This window comes from Hyperoodon ampullatus (genome assembly GCF_949752795.1).
Source record: "Hyperoodon ampullatus genome assembly, chromosome: 18".
Classification (NCBI taxonomy): domain Eukaryota; kingdom Metazoa; phylum Chordata; class Mammalia; order Artiodactyla; family Ziphiidae; genus Hyperoodon; species Hyperoodon ampullatus.
Genome location: NC_136931.1, coordinates 44935232 through 44951364, shown reverse-complemented (window position 1 = coordinate 44951364; position 16133 = coordinate 44935232). Strand labels below are relative to the sequence as shown.

Here is a 16133-nt window from a genome sequence, read left to right as displayed (position 1 = left end):
TAGATTTTGACATATTGTTCTCTGAGGCGACTGTGCACGCCCACCAGCACTTTCCCAGCATTTCCTATTGTCTTTGGTTTCTTTTCATTGTGAACTTCTTGACTGATTTGGTGAACTGATTGATTTTGGTGTCAGGTAAGTGGCAAAAATACTTTTAAATAAAATTCTAAACTCAAAACAAAATACAGCAAAGAAAAAAGATAAAAGATGAGTTTAGTTCAAACCCCAACTCTGTGGGTTTTGTCCAGGTGTGTCCTCTGCTCTTTGACTAACTAAAAGTAGTAAACTAGAGAGCAGTGGAGACTGGAAAATTCCTGACTGGGTGTTCAGGGAGCTAACCTAGGCTGAAGTCATTGAAATTGTGTGGCAAGTGAGGCAGACCCCAAACACATGCAGCGTGAGGCTTGTTCACTAGCCAGCCAGCCAGCCAGACAGCCAGGAAGTAGTAAACCCCACGTGGTACCCTGGGAGACCCCATCGCTCAGAATGTTGGGCAGCCTCTGTGTGTGTGGCCCTACCTATTCGGTCTCAGTTATTTCGTGAAAATTGACCAAGAGAACCAGTGAAGGAATAACTCTTCTCTCAGGCATCATTTTGCCAGAATTATATATTGATTGTATGCCCTCCTTGTTTTTGTTTCTTTTATCAGAAAAACATAATTATTTTAGTATGAAATAAAATTTGTTTTAGCATTAGGATTTGAAGGAGGGGCAATTATAACTATGTAAAAAATTAAGCTGTCTTAAATTCTTTCTGGAGGGAGTATAAATACGTGTGTATATATATACACACACAATACACATACACACACAGACATAAGCAAAAATGGTGGGCAGAAAAGGGGATTAGATCATTACCGTCAAAGCAGTGTGTACCAGCTACGCCCTCTCTGCTGCCCTCCAGGAGCTCCCCACCAGCTCTGCCAGGGACTGGATGACGATGCTCCCACAGAGGCCTCCAAAGGGCCCACCCAGGCCGGGGGGCTGTGCTATCACTGCCTGGCAGTGGCTGCTTCGTTTAACCTCGGTGTACTGGATACAGGCTTGTGATATTTTTGTCCATCAGCCAGTCGCAGAAGGAGGAAGAGAAAGAAAATGCTGAGATGGAAGAGTTGATGGAAAAGTTGGCAGCCCTGCAAGTGCAGAAAAAGAGCCTGCTATTAGAGAAGAAAAATCTGACGGCTAAAAACAAGGCGCTGGAAGTTGAACTCGAAAAAGTACAGAAAATAAATAGGTGGGTTTTTGTTTTCTTAAGTTTTTTTTTTTAAAAATAGTTTAAAAAGACAATTGAATATTCTATTTCATATTCTTTATCTTTTCTTTTTCTAATATTGGCAATGGAATGGAAAGGGATAAATGAGATTATTAAATACCAAAATATAAAATATGACCAACATTAACCAACATGATTGTTCAATTATGGTTGATAGTCATAATGCTGACCCTAGGACTCTGCAAGTTCTAGAAGTTCTTTACTGTTTCCCAAAAGTCGAATCCAGGGATTACTGGATTCCTTTTTCAAAAATATCTTTTAAAGAACACAAGCCAAAAAATTAATAGAATAATATGTATTAGTCTGTTAAGTGTGTTAAGCATTTTGTGATTCCTTTTGACTTGGCTTGGAGTCAGTAGTTATGCTTCCTTTAAATTCAGTTACTTCTTCTCACCTTGAAACTAAATAGAAGATTTAGGTTGCTGCAAAATACACTTAAATGATAACATGCTTGCTATTTTTATAATACAGATATTCACTATGCCCTGGCCATGCAGGCTAATGAATTTTTTATTCCACCATTTGGGGGACCTCTCTAGGAGATCTCAAAAGAAAATTGATGTCTTCAAAAAGCAGGTGGAAAAAGCCATGGAGAACGAAATGTCTGCTCACCAGTACCTGGCAAATCTTGTTGTCCTGGCAGAGAATATAACCCAGGAACGTGACAATCTTATGTATTTGGTAAGTAAGTTTCCTCAGTTACTTCAAGTATGCTGCAAGTTAATATGCAAACATAATTTTAAAGGTTTTTTTTTAATGATCCATAAAAAGCTGCATCTTTTTATATTTCAACCATAAATTTTCAGGTTCTCTAAAATTTTATTTTTCAACCATCAGTGAAAAACATTTTTGAAAGGCAAATAACCCAAACTTTTAAATACTGGCAAATGATATTTTAGAAGGTAAACTAACGGAATCAGTCCATTCAACTGGGAGCAGTAGTCATAAGGCCTCTATTACACACACAGGTGCATCTTTATATTCTCTCTGTAAAGTTGTCTTAATGTAGTCCCTGACTGAAAATGAAACGTAAGAATCCTAGACAGGTTAAATAGAGTTCATCCCAGTGACACAGTTTAAAGGGCACAAAGAGGTAACTCATCCCACATTGTTTCTAGAAGCACCAGTCCTGAGGAAAGGAATTGAGTCCGTTATTGGTGGTCCCCAGATCAGCGGTCCCCCAACCTTTTTGGCACCAGGGACCAGTTTCGTGGAAGACAATTTTTCCATGGACCGGGGTGGGCAGGGGATGGTTTCAGGATGATGCAAGCGCATTACATTTATTGTGCACTTTATTTCTATTATTATTACCTTGTAATATATAATGAAATAATTATACAACCCACCATAATGCAGAATCAGTGGGAGCCCTGAGCTTGTTTTCACTTGCTACTCACTGATAGGGTTTTGATGAGCCTGCGAGCAATTGATTTATTATGGTCTCTGTGCAGTCAAACCTCTCTGCTAACGATAATCTGTATCTACAGCCACTCCCCAGCGCTAGCGTCACTGCCTCAGCCCCACCTCAGCTCATCAGGCAATAGATTCTCATAAGGAGCACACAACCTAGATCACTCGTATGCACAGTTCACAGTAGGGTTCACGCTCCTATGAGAAACTAATGCCACCACTGATCTGACAGGAGGCAGAGCTCAGGCGGTAATATGAGTGATGGGGAGCGGCTGTAAATACAGATGAAGCTTCACTCGCTCGCCTATCGCTCACCTCCTGCTGTGCAGCCCAGCTCCTAACACAGACCGGTACCAGTCTGTGGCCTGGGGGTTGGGGACCCCTGCCCTTGATGATGGAGCACTGCTCAGCCAGCAAGAGTGATGCTGTGGGCGTGATCTCACATCTCCACGCTGATTTTAAAAGATGTCTACAGCAGGTTGTGCAGTGAAAGAAGACAGATGCTGTGCCAAGCTATGTGTTGAAAAAAGTCTGATAGAATTTACCACAAAATGTAACAGTGAGTCAGATAACTGTATCTCCAAATGGTGAAATGACAGGTGATTTTTTAAAAAAATCTTTTTTACCTATCTGCATTTTATGATGTTTCTACTTTGAATACATATTGCTTATGTACATTTAAACATGTTTATTTAAGCAATGTTGCAAATCTCTGGTGGCATAGGATTAGAAGTCATAATTTAATGCATGTCATTCCAAGAGCCCAGCAGACTTTCTGTAAGAGTCAGAAATCAGCCAACTTGGAGGTAACTCCACCCTTCCTCAGGGTGATTGAGGGGCAGAGAGTCTGTCAGGATGTGTCACAGGCTTATTCCCATCTGTTAGAAAGAGGTTAAGTTCCTCCATAGGAAAATGGACACAGGCTTTTAGCCATTGTTTACATAAGAGGACATATAAATAGTATACAGCTCTTGGGGCAAAATGTTGATCTTTACTTGTAATAAAAGAAATACTAATTAAGCCAGTCTTGAGACTCCATTTTGCACTTATATTAATGTTACAAATTTTTTTTTAATTATAGTAGTTGCTGGTACGAGCGTGATAAGTGTGGTTATACATTACTGGTGATTTCTGAGCCCTTCCCCGAGTCTTTTAGAGGCAATTTGACTTTGACATGCCATGGTAGGAGCCTTAAAAGCATTCAGACCTCCTGAACCAATAGTCCCCTCCTGAGAGGTCACTATCCCAGCCCAAGTGCTGAAGTCTCTGCCATGTTCTGTACCAGTGCTGAGTGCCCATTTCCTCTTCTGCTGTGTCTCCTGAGCTTACCCACTGGGATATCGAGGGCAACACAAAAGCTTGTTGAAAAATGGAAAGTGCCCAGCAAACGCATTCATCTAGCAAACACTCATGGGAACCTGGCTGCCTCGTGTCAGGGCCATCTTGTTTACAGGGTGGGACATGCTGGTTCCCCCAGGAGGCAGGCCCTGTACCTCCTGTTTGGGCCAGAGAGCATTCCAGGCTTCCATGATGAAGTCAAGAGCCTCCTCGACCATCAGACGGTCCCCTTAGGCTCACTCCTCATATTTGTGGACCCAGGATGGAAATACAAATGGAGGCCATATACTGCTTGTCCAAGTACTTAAAAGTTACATATTAAGCCAGCAGACTATTAATAAATTGTGTTCTCTCCTCCCGCCTTGACCTTTGTTATTATGGCCTGAAAGCCAGGCTCAGATTTAGAATCTTCAGACCCTCCAGATGCGGGGGGAGCTGCTCTCAGCCTGCCCTGGCTCCACCCACCATGAGGGACCTCTGTGTGCACATGGACTGCTGTCCCCTTGGCCCTGCAGGCTCCTTGCCCCTGGCAGCCCCAAGACCAGTCTCTGTAGCTGGGGTTCGGGGGTGGTACTGGCTGCCTCTGCCCTGTCATGGGACTGTTGGCCGTGCACCCTCACCTTACCCTGTCCTGGTCTCCTGGGCCTTGTGAAAGCCCCCTATATAGTAATTTATTGATACTGGCATCTTCATTTCAAATCCCTTTAGGATGGGTTTCCATGTGACTTGCGGCAAGTTTAATTCCCTGGGTCTTAGTTTTCCTTTCTAGAAAATCACTTGTCACTACTGTACTACCTTAGAAGGAAAGCTCACCTTTACTTTTTAAAAACATTTTACCATTTGAAATGGTTAATGTATAGTGTGTAGTAGTTCATGTCCCATCTGGATATTAATCTCAATCATTCCACTTCAGTGACATCCCTCTTCAATCTCCTGCCCTTCACGTTTGGTTTGGAGAATGGCATTGTGTGTTCATCTCAAGTTATCCTTAATTTTGTTAATTATTCAAATAGTCCAGTGAGAAGTTTATTTGCATGTTGGCGCTTGTTCCTTGGATATGATGGAAGGAATGGTATATTCCCCAAGAATAGAGAAGTGTCCTGGAAGCTCACATCCCCCTTGTTTGAGGGGCTCAGATTTTCCAGTTGTACCCAGGAGGGGTGCCCAGACTGCCGCTCCCAGCTCTTGCCCTCCTCAGCTGTTGGTGCAAGTTCTGCCCATGGCCCTCACACAGGGGGTAGGAATCTGGAGGTGGGGGGCTGGAGAGGTGTCAGGCCAGGACGAGTGGCAGAATGGTAATACTCTTTGTAGTAATTCTCTTAGCAGAAGATTTTTTATTAGTTTAATTTTCCTGTTAAACTAAGAGCCCATTGTTTTTCTTTTCACCTTACTCTGTAGGCTAAATGTTTAGAAAGTGAGAAGCATGGAGTTCTCAACAGAATCACCAAAGGCGATATTCGCTTGGGAAGGTTGGAGGAAAAATTCAAGGTAAGTGGACATTTAGCCATTTCTAATGGGAATGGGCTTCCTGGGGTCAGATTTCCATGTTTAAGAAAATGACCCATTTTGCATGTATGTATCACTGATCATCCACAGAGTAAAGCAGTATTGGGTTTCTCTGGCACCCAAATAGCACCTCTCAGACTTCTCTGGTGGTGCAGTGGTTAAGAATCCGCCTACCAATGCAGGGGACATGGGTTCGAGCCCTGGTCCAGGAAGATCCCACATGCCGTGGAGCAACCAAGCCTGTGCACCACAACTACGGAGCCTGTGCTCTACAGCCTGCAAGCCACAACTACTGAGCCTGTGTGCCACAACTCCTGAAGCCCACGCACCTAGAGCCCGTGCTCTTCAACAAGAGAAGCCGCTGCAATGAGAAGCCCGCGTGCAGCAATGAAGACCCAACACAGCCAAAAATAAATTAATTAATTAAATAAAATGTTTTAACAAAAGCACCTCTAGGGACTTCCCTGGCAGTCCAGTGGTTAAGACTCCGTGCTTCCCCTGCAGGGGGCATGGGTTCGATCCCTGGTCAGGGCACTAAGGATCCTGCATGCTGTGTGGTGCGGCCAAAAAAAAAAAAAAAAAGAAATAGCACCCCTCCGTTCATTAAGTAAACTTTGGTTCATCTGCACAATAAGATACCATGCAGCTATTTAAAAACAAAAAAAGATACAGAAATATCTCTAGGCTCTATCCTTGCTTTGTTATTTCTTCCAGAGACAACATCACCTTTTAACAGACTATGTAATTTATTTATTATGTTTGTTGGTTACTGTTTGTCTATTCTGACCAGAATAACAAGTGCAGGGATTTTTTCTCTTTTTCTGTTTTTGTTCACTGGAATATCCCAAGCACCTAGAATAGCACCTGGTGCATGGTATTCAATTAATTCAATAACTATTGGGGGAATTAAATAATATATTTTACAATTTTAAAAATGTAACAAGATCAAAAGCAGTATACAAAACAGTATCTCAACTCTGCATCAGAAAGGCTAGAAGGACTATACCACACTATTAATGATGGGAATCTGCATAGAAGTATTATGGGTAAAAAAGAGCAGTTGTAGTTTGTTCTTTTTTTCCTGGTTTTCCTGTTGGCTTTTATTTCCCAAAGAGACGGTCTGATCTTCAGAGCGGTTGGCCTTGTCTTGGGAATTTGTCTCATGACTGTTCATCTGAATAAGAACAGTAAAAATAAAAAAGTTCCACCCAGTCACCCAGAGAAGAAATCTGTGAGCCAGATCCAGGTCAGATAGGGCAGGATCTCTGGGAAAGTGAGGAGAAGAGACCTGGAAAAGGCTTGTCAAAATTCAGAGGTGACAGGGACTTCCCTGGCCGTCCAGTGGTTGAGAACTCTGCGCTTCCAATGTAGGGGGTGCGGGTTCAATCCCTGGTCGGGGAGCTAAGATCCCTCATGCCTCATGGCCAAAAAACTAAAACATAAAAAAACAGAAGCAGTATTGTAACAAATTCAATAAAGACTTTAAAACTGGTCCACATAAAAAAAAATCTTAAAAAAAAAAATTCAGAGGTGACATCTCAGGAAACCTTAGCAGAACCCTCCTAAAAGTGAGGACATCAACTTGGAAGTCAGGGCAATGATGAAATCTGGGAAATCAGAGCTGCAGGCAGAAGTATTTCAGAACCAGGCTGGATTCAGAGAGCCAGAGAAGGGACTGCAAGAGAAGTGGTGTGTGAAGCTTGGAAGTTGACCCATTGCTGTCACCGTCGCAGGAACCTCATCTCATCCCAAAAGAATTCAGTGGCCTCCATACAAAAATTCTTTAAGAAAAATAGAAGTATAATTTTCTTACACATGATGTAAGCACATCAGAAATAATGTTGCCACAAAGGAGATCAAAATTGAAACCTAAGGTACTCTAAGGTGAACTGATATGTTGGTAGGTAGATAGACAAGTAAGGAGGTAGGCAGGTAGCCAGGTAGCTAAAACTCAATAAAACAGTAAAAGCTGGGAAAAAATGCCAAAAAGCAGAGACACAGATGACCAGACAAAGGAGGATGTGAAATGGAACTGACACAACTCAGGGAAGAAATAGAAGGAAAGGAGAAATGTAGACTAAATTATAAGGAGCCCAGGGAGAAATATATCATAAAGGCAGGATAAGGGACATAAAGGATAAATGAGAAAGGCAAAGACAAGAAGGCAGAAATAAAAAGAACTAGTAGAGGGAATTTCCTGGCCATCCAGTAGTTAGTACTCTGTGCTTCCACTGCTGGGGGCCCGAGTTCGATCCCTGGTCAGGGAGCTAAGATCCTGCAAGCCGCAAAGTGCAGCCAAAAAAAAAAAACACACACACAAGTAGAAAGTGATAGAGATCCAATTTACCTAAAGCAGAAATCAAAACAATGGCACTTATTCTTCTCCAAAGAGTAATTCTTAGAAGTTTTTATTCATAAAATTTTCTGAAATAAATGAAGAGTTGAATCTACTTATTGAAAGGGCACATTATGTACCTATGAAAAACTGACCCAGGATGGCCCTAGAAAATTGACACCAAGACCTGTGACTTCAAGATAAAGAAAGAATACCTTGGACACCCCAGCAAAATACCAAGACATAAGAAAAAGAAAATCATGTTGGCATCACACTTCTCAACAACAACACTGAATGCCAGAGAACAGTGGAATTCCATCTATGAATATTCAAGGATGTTTTCATCCAACCAGGCTGCTCTTCAGACAGCTGTGACCATATAAGAACTCTGGAACATTTTTTCCATAAACCTTTCCTAAGGATCAATCCACTTGAGTTCAGCCAAGAAATGATTGGGCAAATTTCAGAAAAGTACTGCTCATGAGCAAAGAATATATTTAACTGTGAACTAAGACTTTAAAAAAGCAGGGATAAGGCTGATGCAATAAAATGTAAACATAATACAACCTGACAATGTAGAAGTAATACAACCAAGGAAAAAATGATAGGTAAAGGGGGAAGGAAGTTAGAAAGTAGAATGAACTTGCTGATTGCGTTACCTGTAATAACTGAGGTCAAAGGATATCATTTAAAGATGAAAACTTCAGTAGGAGGAGCTTAAGCATATTTAAGTAGGGGAAGAGTGAAGAAAAGATTGTCAGGAGCTAACATTATGTTACTTTAATAAATGAGGGGACTAAGGACATGTAATATAAAGGCATAAAAATAAAAGTAACCACAAGAATCAAAAGAGATTCATTCCTTAATAGCAAAATTACAACAGCAAAAAAGAGCAAAGGGGGGCTTCCCTGGTGGCGCAGTGGTTGAGAGTCCGCCTGCCGATGCAGGGGACACGGGTTTGTCCCCGGTCCGGGAGGATCCCACATGCCGCGGAGCGGCTGGGCCCGTGAGCCGTGGCCACTAAGCCTGCGCGTCCGGAGCCTGTGCTCCGCAACGGGAGAGGCCACAACAGTGAGAGGCCCACATACTGCAAAAAAATAAAAAAATAAAAATAAATAAAAATAAAAAGAGCAAAGAAAACAGACTACATTAAAGTCTTTAAAAATGTGTGTAGATAAAACAATAAAACATAAGATAAAATTGAGGCAAACAAATCTGCCCTATAGAAAATATAAATGAGCTTAATTCACCCATTAACAAGAAACAATTTTAGATTATATTATAAAGGAAAACACTATTACATACCGGAACCAAGAGACAGTCAGGAACAGTGTTTCAGAAAGATGAAAAATAGAAGAATGAGTGGAGATAATACAGATTTATGCAAACAAAAGGAAAGCATAGTTGCGATCTTTACATCTGCCAAGAGAGAATTCAGGCCAAAAGCACTAAATGAGACCAAATTAAAAAAAAAAAAGGAGAGACCTTGATAATGCTAAAAACTACAATTAATAATATATAGTAGTTATGAATGCCTACGTACTAAATAACACAGCAGCAAATTTTATAAACTACAGGAGATACAAGGGGAAATGGAAACTTAGTGATAATAGGAGCTTTAATCCACTTCTCTTGGTCTAAGATCAAGAAGTTATACAAAAGTAAGAATATAGAAGATTTTACAACATAATCTATAAGGTTTATTTATGTGTGTATATGTGTGTGTGTGTGTGTATACACACACACACACACAGAACAATCACAAAAATTGATCATAGACTGGCTACCCAAAAAAAAAAAAAAGCCTCAATAAACCCCTAAAGTAGAAATAAGGCAGACATTTGTTGGTCAAAAAGGTAAATACCAGAAATTAATAAACAAAATCAGAGAGCAGAAAATGTTCTTTCACCTGGAAATGTAAAAACTGTATAGTAAGCTAACTCTTGGGTCAGAGGAGATGTATAAATTGAATGTCATAATTTCTAATGAGAACTGAACCTATGGGAACTACAAGTCAGAAGCTATGTGACAACAGTTTTGGAAATGCTCAGAGGGAAATCTGTTAACCTTAAGTACTATACAATAAAAATTTAAGAAGGAAAATAAGTGAATCAGGCTTTTATCTCAGTCACCTGTTTACCAATAGAGTATGACAGACCTTGCCAGGTCCTTCTGTTTTAATTTTTATTTGTGGCATATAAAAAACTAGGCATGATACATGTCAGAAATTTGGTTTTATTATACTTGAAATTTTTTTATTACTTTATGTGACTTTTGTGATCCAGACTTGCCCTCCCAGATCAGACTTGCCCAGGGCTTACTCAGTTCAGGGCCTCTGGCAGGCCAAGGAGTGGGGAGGGGATGCATCCACAAAGCTATTCACCTGGGCCACGGGCAGCACCCCCTCACTCAGAGATCATCCTCCTCCCCCAGGGGTACAAGAAGCAGACGGCCCTGAAGCTGGGTGACATTAGTCACCGTCTGACAGAGCAGCAGGAAGACTTTGCTAGCAAGACAGCTCAGTACCAGCAGGAGATGAGGTACCTCCATCGGATACTGCAGGACAAGCAGGATGTCCTGGACGAGGCGCTGCAGCAGAAAAGGTCTGGCCACCCCAGCCCTGTTGCAATGTGTTTGTTTTTTGAATGTTTGGTAGAATTCTCCAGTAAAACCCTCTGGACCTGTTTTGTTCATTTGATTGCTTATTTTTGTTTTTACATTTTAGTTTTTTTTTTTTTTTTTGTGGTACGCGGGCCTCTCACTGTTGTGGCCTCTCCCGTTGCGGAGCACAGGCTCCGGACACGCAGGCTCAGTAGCCATGGCTCACGGGCCCAGCCGCTCCGCGGCATATGGGATCCTCCCAGACCGGGGCACGAACCCGTATCCCCTGCATCGGCAGGCGGACTCTCAACCACTGTGCCACCAGGGAGGCCCTACATTTTAGTTTTATCTGATTTTAATATTAAATATATTTTAATATTCGTTTTTTTATTTTCTCCTCATTTTTTTTCTTTGAAAAGATTTTCCCTAGCAATTGACATATAACGTTGTATAAGTTTAAGGTGTACAGTGTGATTTGATATACGTATATATTGTGAAATGATTACCCCAATAAGGTTAACATATCCTTCACCTCATGTAATTACCATTTTGTTGTTGTTGTTGTTATGGTGAGAACATTTAAGATCTACTGTCTTAGCAACTTTCCAGTGTACAGTACTGGTAATTATAGTCCCAGTGCTGTACAGTAGGTCCCAGGTCTTTAATCCCTCCTTTAAAAATTCCTGTTGTTTGAATGTTGGACTTCCTAAATCAATCCAGTCCTCTCATTGTCCTTCCCTTTTTCCCCCTCTTTTCCATCTCTTTGATATTTTTATTCTATTGCATTTTCTTGGGAGAGTTTATTAATCTTTGATTAAATGTTTTATTTCTGCCATTATGTTCTCATTTCTGAGAACTTTAAATTTCAGATTTTTCCCTTTTTGTAAGATCACAGTCATAAGATTATGGGTATATCATGTTCTCTGTGGCTGTAAGGTACTCTGTCAGTTACACCTTTGTCCTTTAAACGTGTGACAGAGGAGGTATTGCCAGTGTATTGAAAACCCTGGGGACTAGCGCATGTTTTGTGGAGGTGAACCTGGTGGTCCCCTCACGTAGTTTGGGTTCACATTTAAGTCGGCCTTTTCAGAATGGCTGTGTTGTCTTTGACAGACTGGAACATAAACTGATGCATGTGGGAGAATCATAATGACACTCGAATGTGATTTTCTTCAAGTTATAGTAGTTATAGTGTATTTGTTACCAGACAGAATGCAGACAGCTGTTTATGTTTTCTATCAGCCGGTTGTTTCTTAATGCCAGGCAAAATGAAGTCTTATCTAACAGGTTTTCTGTAGTCACAGAAGTTCTTACCACCATAAGTGGTCACTTTGTAAAAGTTGGGCCGGTACCAACTTTCTTGCCAGACAGGAGGTTTAGAATTGCGTTAATAAAATGGAACTTTGTTTTTCACTTTCTCCCTCATTCCATGTTTTGCCCTTTAATGGTTTGAAAGTTAAACATTCTATTTATGTTCTTTTAGTAGTTGCCCTTGGAATTTCATATGGATACCTAACATTAACAAAAATCTAAAGTTAATCAGCACCTCTACATTTCTACCCACAAATGCAAGACCTAATGCTCTAACCTAATTATTTCCCACTCAGTTTATATGCTCTTGTTGTCTAGTGTCATTACATGTAGATACAGATATGTGAAGATGAAAAGCAAAGATCTATCATTGTTTTTAGCCCCAGAAATTACATATTACTAGTTTCAATATAGTTATTTTATTTTGATTTACCTAGAGTTTACCAGTTTCTTTGCTTACTATTCCCTTTTGCATCTTAGACCTTATTTCTCAGATTATTTTCCTCCTTCCAAAAGTACAGGCTTTAGAAGTTTCCTTAGTGAGAGTAAGCTTTCTTAGTTTTAGTTTATCTGAAAATGTCTGCATTTTGCCCTCATCCTTGTGAGTTGATTTTTGCTGGGTTCTACCTTGACAGTCTATTCTCTTAGCACATTCCACTGTCTTCTCTGTTTCATTATTGCTGTTGAGAAGTCTTTTGTCATTTTTAAAACTAGATGATCCATCATTTCTCTTGCCTATTTTAGGATCTCCTCTGTCTCTTGTAGTCTGCAGTTTCATTGTATTTAACTATGAATTTCTTTTCACTTATCTGCTTGGTATAAGTTATTCTCTATATCTGTGATTTTGTGTCTTTCATTACTTCCAGAAAATTCTCAGTCGTTATCTCTCTTTTTTTTTTGGCTGTACCGTGTGGCTTGTGGGATCTTAATTCCCTGACCAGGGATCAAACCTGTGCCTCCTGCAATGGAAATGCAGAGTCCTAACCACTGGACCACCAGGGAATTACCAGTCATTATCTATCTCTTAAAATAAGTCTTTTCTCCTCATTGTTTCTAGATTTCCTTCTGGAACTCATATTAAATGTATGTTAGACCTTCTTATTGAATCTTTCATGTGTCTTATCTTTTACATTTCCTATCTCCTTGTTTTTCTGGTCTACATTCTGGGTAATTCTCAATATTTCTGTTTACTAGTTCTCTGTTCAGTTTTGTTCAATGTACTGTTTAACCTAGCCATGGAGGTTTTTTATTTCAACAACTGTATATTTCAATTTCAGAAGTACTGTTTGGTTCTTTTGAAAATCTACCTAGTTGTTTTTAAAATAAATTTTTTGGTCTTTGCTTATCTTTAATACATCTTTTATTTCTTTTAACATTTTATTCATAGTTATTTTATATTCTGTGTGTGACAGCTTCATTATCTGCAATTTGGGGGTCTGAAATCTGGTCTTGTTGACTCTTGCCCTGTGTACTGTTCTATGTACAGTAATTTTTTTACCATGAACTCATGTATGGGTTGAATTTAGTCTGTGGAGTCCTAGGGGCCTGGACTGAGGATGTTCTCTCCAGAGAAGGTTTGCATTTGCTTCTCTTTGGTGCCAGAGAGTATTTTCAAACCTGGAGTCACTTTAATTTTATTATTAACTTAAAAAAGAATCTACAGTAATGCCTTTTTTTAAATACAAAAGGACTTTAAAAATATTCACGGGGAATTCCCTGGCGGTCTGGTGGTTAGGACCCTGCACTTTCACTGCTGAGGGCCTGGGTTCGATCCCCGGTCGGGGAACTAAGATCCTGCAAGCTGCATGGCCAAAACCAAAAAAAATTTCACAATGCCATTATTCCATTTACAATGAATGTATAACTTCTTAATAATATATTTTTCTGAGCTGCATTCTGGGTGGTTTCCTCTGCTCAATATTCCACTTCATTAATTCTCTCTTTGGTTGTGTCCAATGTACTTTTAACTCATCCATTGAGTTTTTTCCCTGATTGTCTCAAAAATGTCTTTTTACTCTTGGTTCACTCCAGTCAGGGGCTGGGGATGCTCTACAATGGGGAACAGTGTAGATTCAAACCCCAGATTCATTTGAGAACAAGTCAGTGGCTACAGTCCCCAAGGAGCCTCTCAGAGCAGATTTCTTATGAAGATTGGCAGATTTTTCCACCCAACCATCCCTCCTTTGAGGGTTCTTCACATATCTCCACTTACCTGCCTAATTCTGGGACACATAGTTCACAGTGTTGCTAGGCGGAAGAGGGGAAACATGGATGTGAGTGAGCCCTGCGGTTTTCTATTGCACCCAGTTTGCATGCGCCTAAGACTAGTCTCCATTCTACAGAAATCTGGGTTTCTAGCATGGGCTTTTGTCCTCAAAGCAATACAAACATTTTGTTTGCCAACCTCTGTAGTTTCAGTCTAATCCTCTTTTTTTTTTTTTTCCTGCCCTTAGAGATTTCCTTCTCTCTTTGTTTTGAGTTTAGCTGTGCATTATCATGATGTAATGTATCAAACATCTGGGTGTTTTGCATCAGAAAATGGAAGCATGGAGATTTTTCAGACAGAGTAATCAGTGGGCATCATGGGCTTTGGAAGGAAACAGCAGTTCACAAGGAAAGTGACACTGGACGAGTGGGTGTGTCACTGGCCTCCCTGACCGTCTGTGTCCCCCTCTTTAAACAACAGTGCTGAGTCCACCTGGTGATCCAGTTACCAACATTTTGCGTAACCACCAGGCAGTGTCTGTGAAGGAGATGGCCTTCCCAGCCCTGCCATCCTGCACGAGGCCCATTCCTCCTCTCAGGCTGAGGCTTGCTTTTCCCTCCCCGTGGGGCTCATGTGAGGTGGTGGCAGGTATCTGGTCTGCTCCCCCAGTGGACCACAGCCCTGTGAGGACATGTGTACCTTGCCTGCCCTGTTTCCTCAGCTCCCCACATGGGGCCCGTCACACAGTCCTGGCTCAGCCTTGGTTCCCTCTGGGCACTCGCCCTCCTGGCACATGGTCTGGGCCAGTCTTCTGTGTGACCTGGGTTGTGATCCTCACTCCCCACAGTTAGTCCCCTCCTCACCCTCTAACTCACTCTCTGTGTCTGGGCCCATCAGTGGCTCTGCGGATGGAGGCTGTGAAAGGTGTCTGAGTGTTGGCCAGGTCGCAGTGGGGAGGGGCAGAGGGCACACTGGAGAGGCCTACAGGGCCCATGCTGTGTGGGCGCCCACAGCCCGGCCTTTGTGCTGTAGGTCAGCCACTGCAGTTATTGTGTTTTATTTTTGTAACATGAATGCCATGGAGAACAAAGGGTGTGTGCACTGGTGCCAAAATAGAAGAAAAGGCAAAACGTAGAGAGGAAATCTAAGGCGTCATTTTCAGCCTGTGCCTTTGTATTTTTTTCTATTTCCAGGGGACATCGGGCTTCATTCGACACTGGGAGTCTTTGCTTCAGAACCCACGCACAATGGGCTCTGTTCTCTGACTTTAAACATTCTTCCACTTGGCTTCTCACTACTTTAGGATTCATAAGGGCTCTATAAATAGTCTTTAAATTGTGTTATTTTAAACTTTTTCTTTATATTGTTTATTCTCTCAGAGAAATAGAAGGTGAGCTTGAGGTTGTTTGGGAGTTCACCTCCAAGGAAAACCGAAGGATCCGAGAACTTCTCCAGGCCCCACTGGAGAGGACAGGCCCGTGAGACAACACCAGAGCTTTCGCGGACCACTGCCTGGACAGCATCTCTCAGGGAGACATGCAGGATGGCTGCCACTTCAGCTTCTGTGACCTGAAGCCGCCTCCCACCTCCCACCAGGGTCTGCGGGAGCCCCTGGGCTAGGGCCCCTCGGTGGAGAGGTCTGCCCTACGCAGGACAGGGAGCGCCGAGGAGAAGGCAGACTCCCGCCCACCGCTGCAGCGTTTCTTCTCCTCAGGGCAAGGAAGAAATACTGTCTCAGAAATTTAACCTGCTTTTTTACATTTTGCTTTATTTTTAAAATGTGCTGCTGAACTATATTTAGCCAGTGCACGTCCTCTGACCCCATTGCCACTGAGCCGGGCTCTGTGAGATCCATTGCTCAGGCTAACAGGTGACCTGGCAAGCTGGCCTGTCTCTGGGCTCCTAGATCTGCGCTGGGAAAGCCCCAGAGGGAAGGGCGGGCAGGCCTGAGCTCTCAGCCTGTGTGTTTGATGAGTTAGTTTCATTGGCTGAGCCTTCGATGGAAGCCCCAGCGATGAGACCTGTGCATTCACTCTGGGTGATATTTTATTGTTTGGCAAAAAATAGGTGCTGGTCTTCATGCCCCAGTAGGTTGTACAAAATCTGTCCTGCCCTCTCCCGGAGCCCTTCCCTGTCGTCCTGGAAAGGTAATTT

At 41.9% G+C, this 16133-nt stretch overlaps 1 protein-coding gene across 1 annotated transcript in view; it reads left to right on the top strand.

Annotated features, from left to right (window-relative positions):
- CEP89 (centrosomal protein 89) overlaps positions 1–15461 on the top strand; it is a gene marked incomplete at both ends in the record, with an annotated part of 74288 nt that extends 58827 nt beyond the window's left edge. The window contains 5 exons of the mRNA XM_079723519.1: positions 1066–1233; positions 1812–1953; positions 5419–5508; positions 10295–10464; positions 15359–15461. Coding sequence (XP_079579645.1) covers positions 1066–1233; positions 1812–1953; positions 5419–5508; positions 10295–10464; positions 15359–15461 — 673 coding nt within the window. The remainder of the gene's footprint in view (positions 1–1065; positions 1234–1811; positions 1954–5418; positions 5509–10294; positions 10465–15358) is intronic.
- Between the last annotated feature and the right edge of the window lie 672 nt (positions 15462–16133).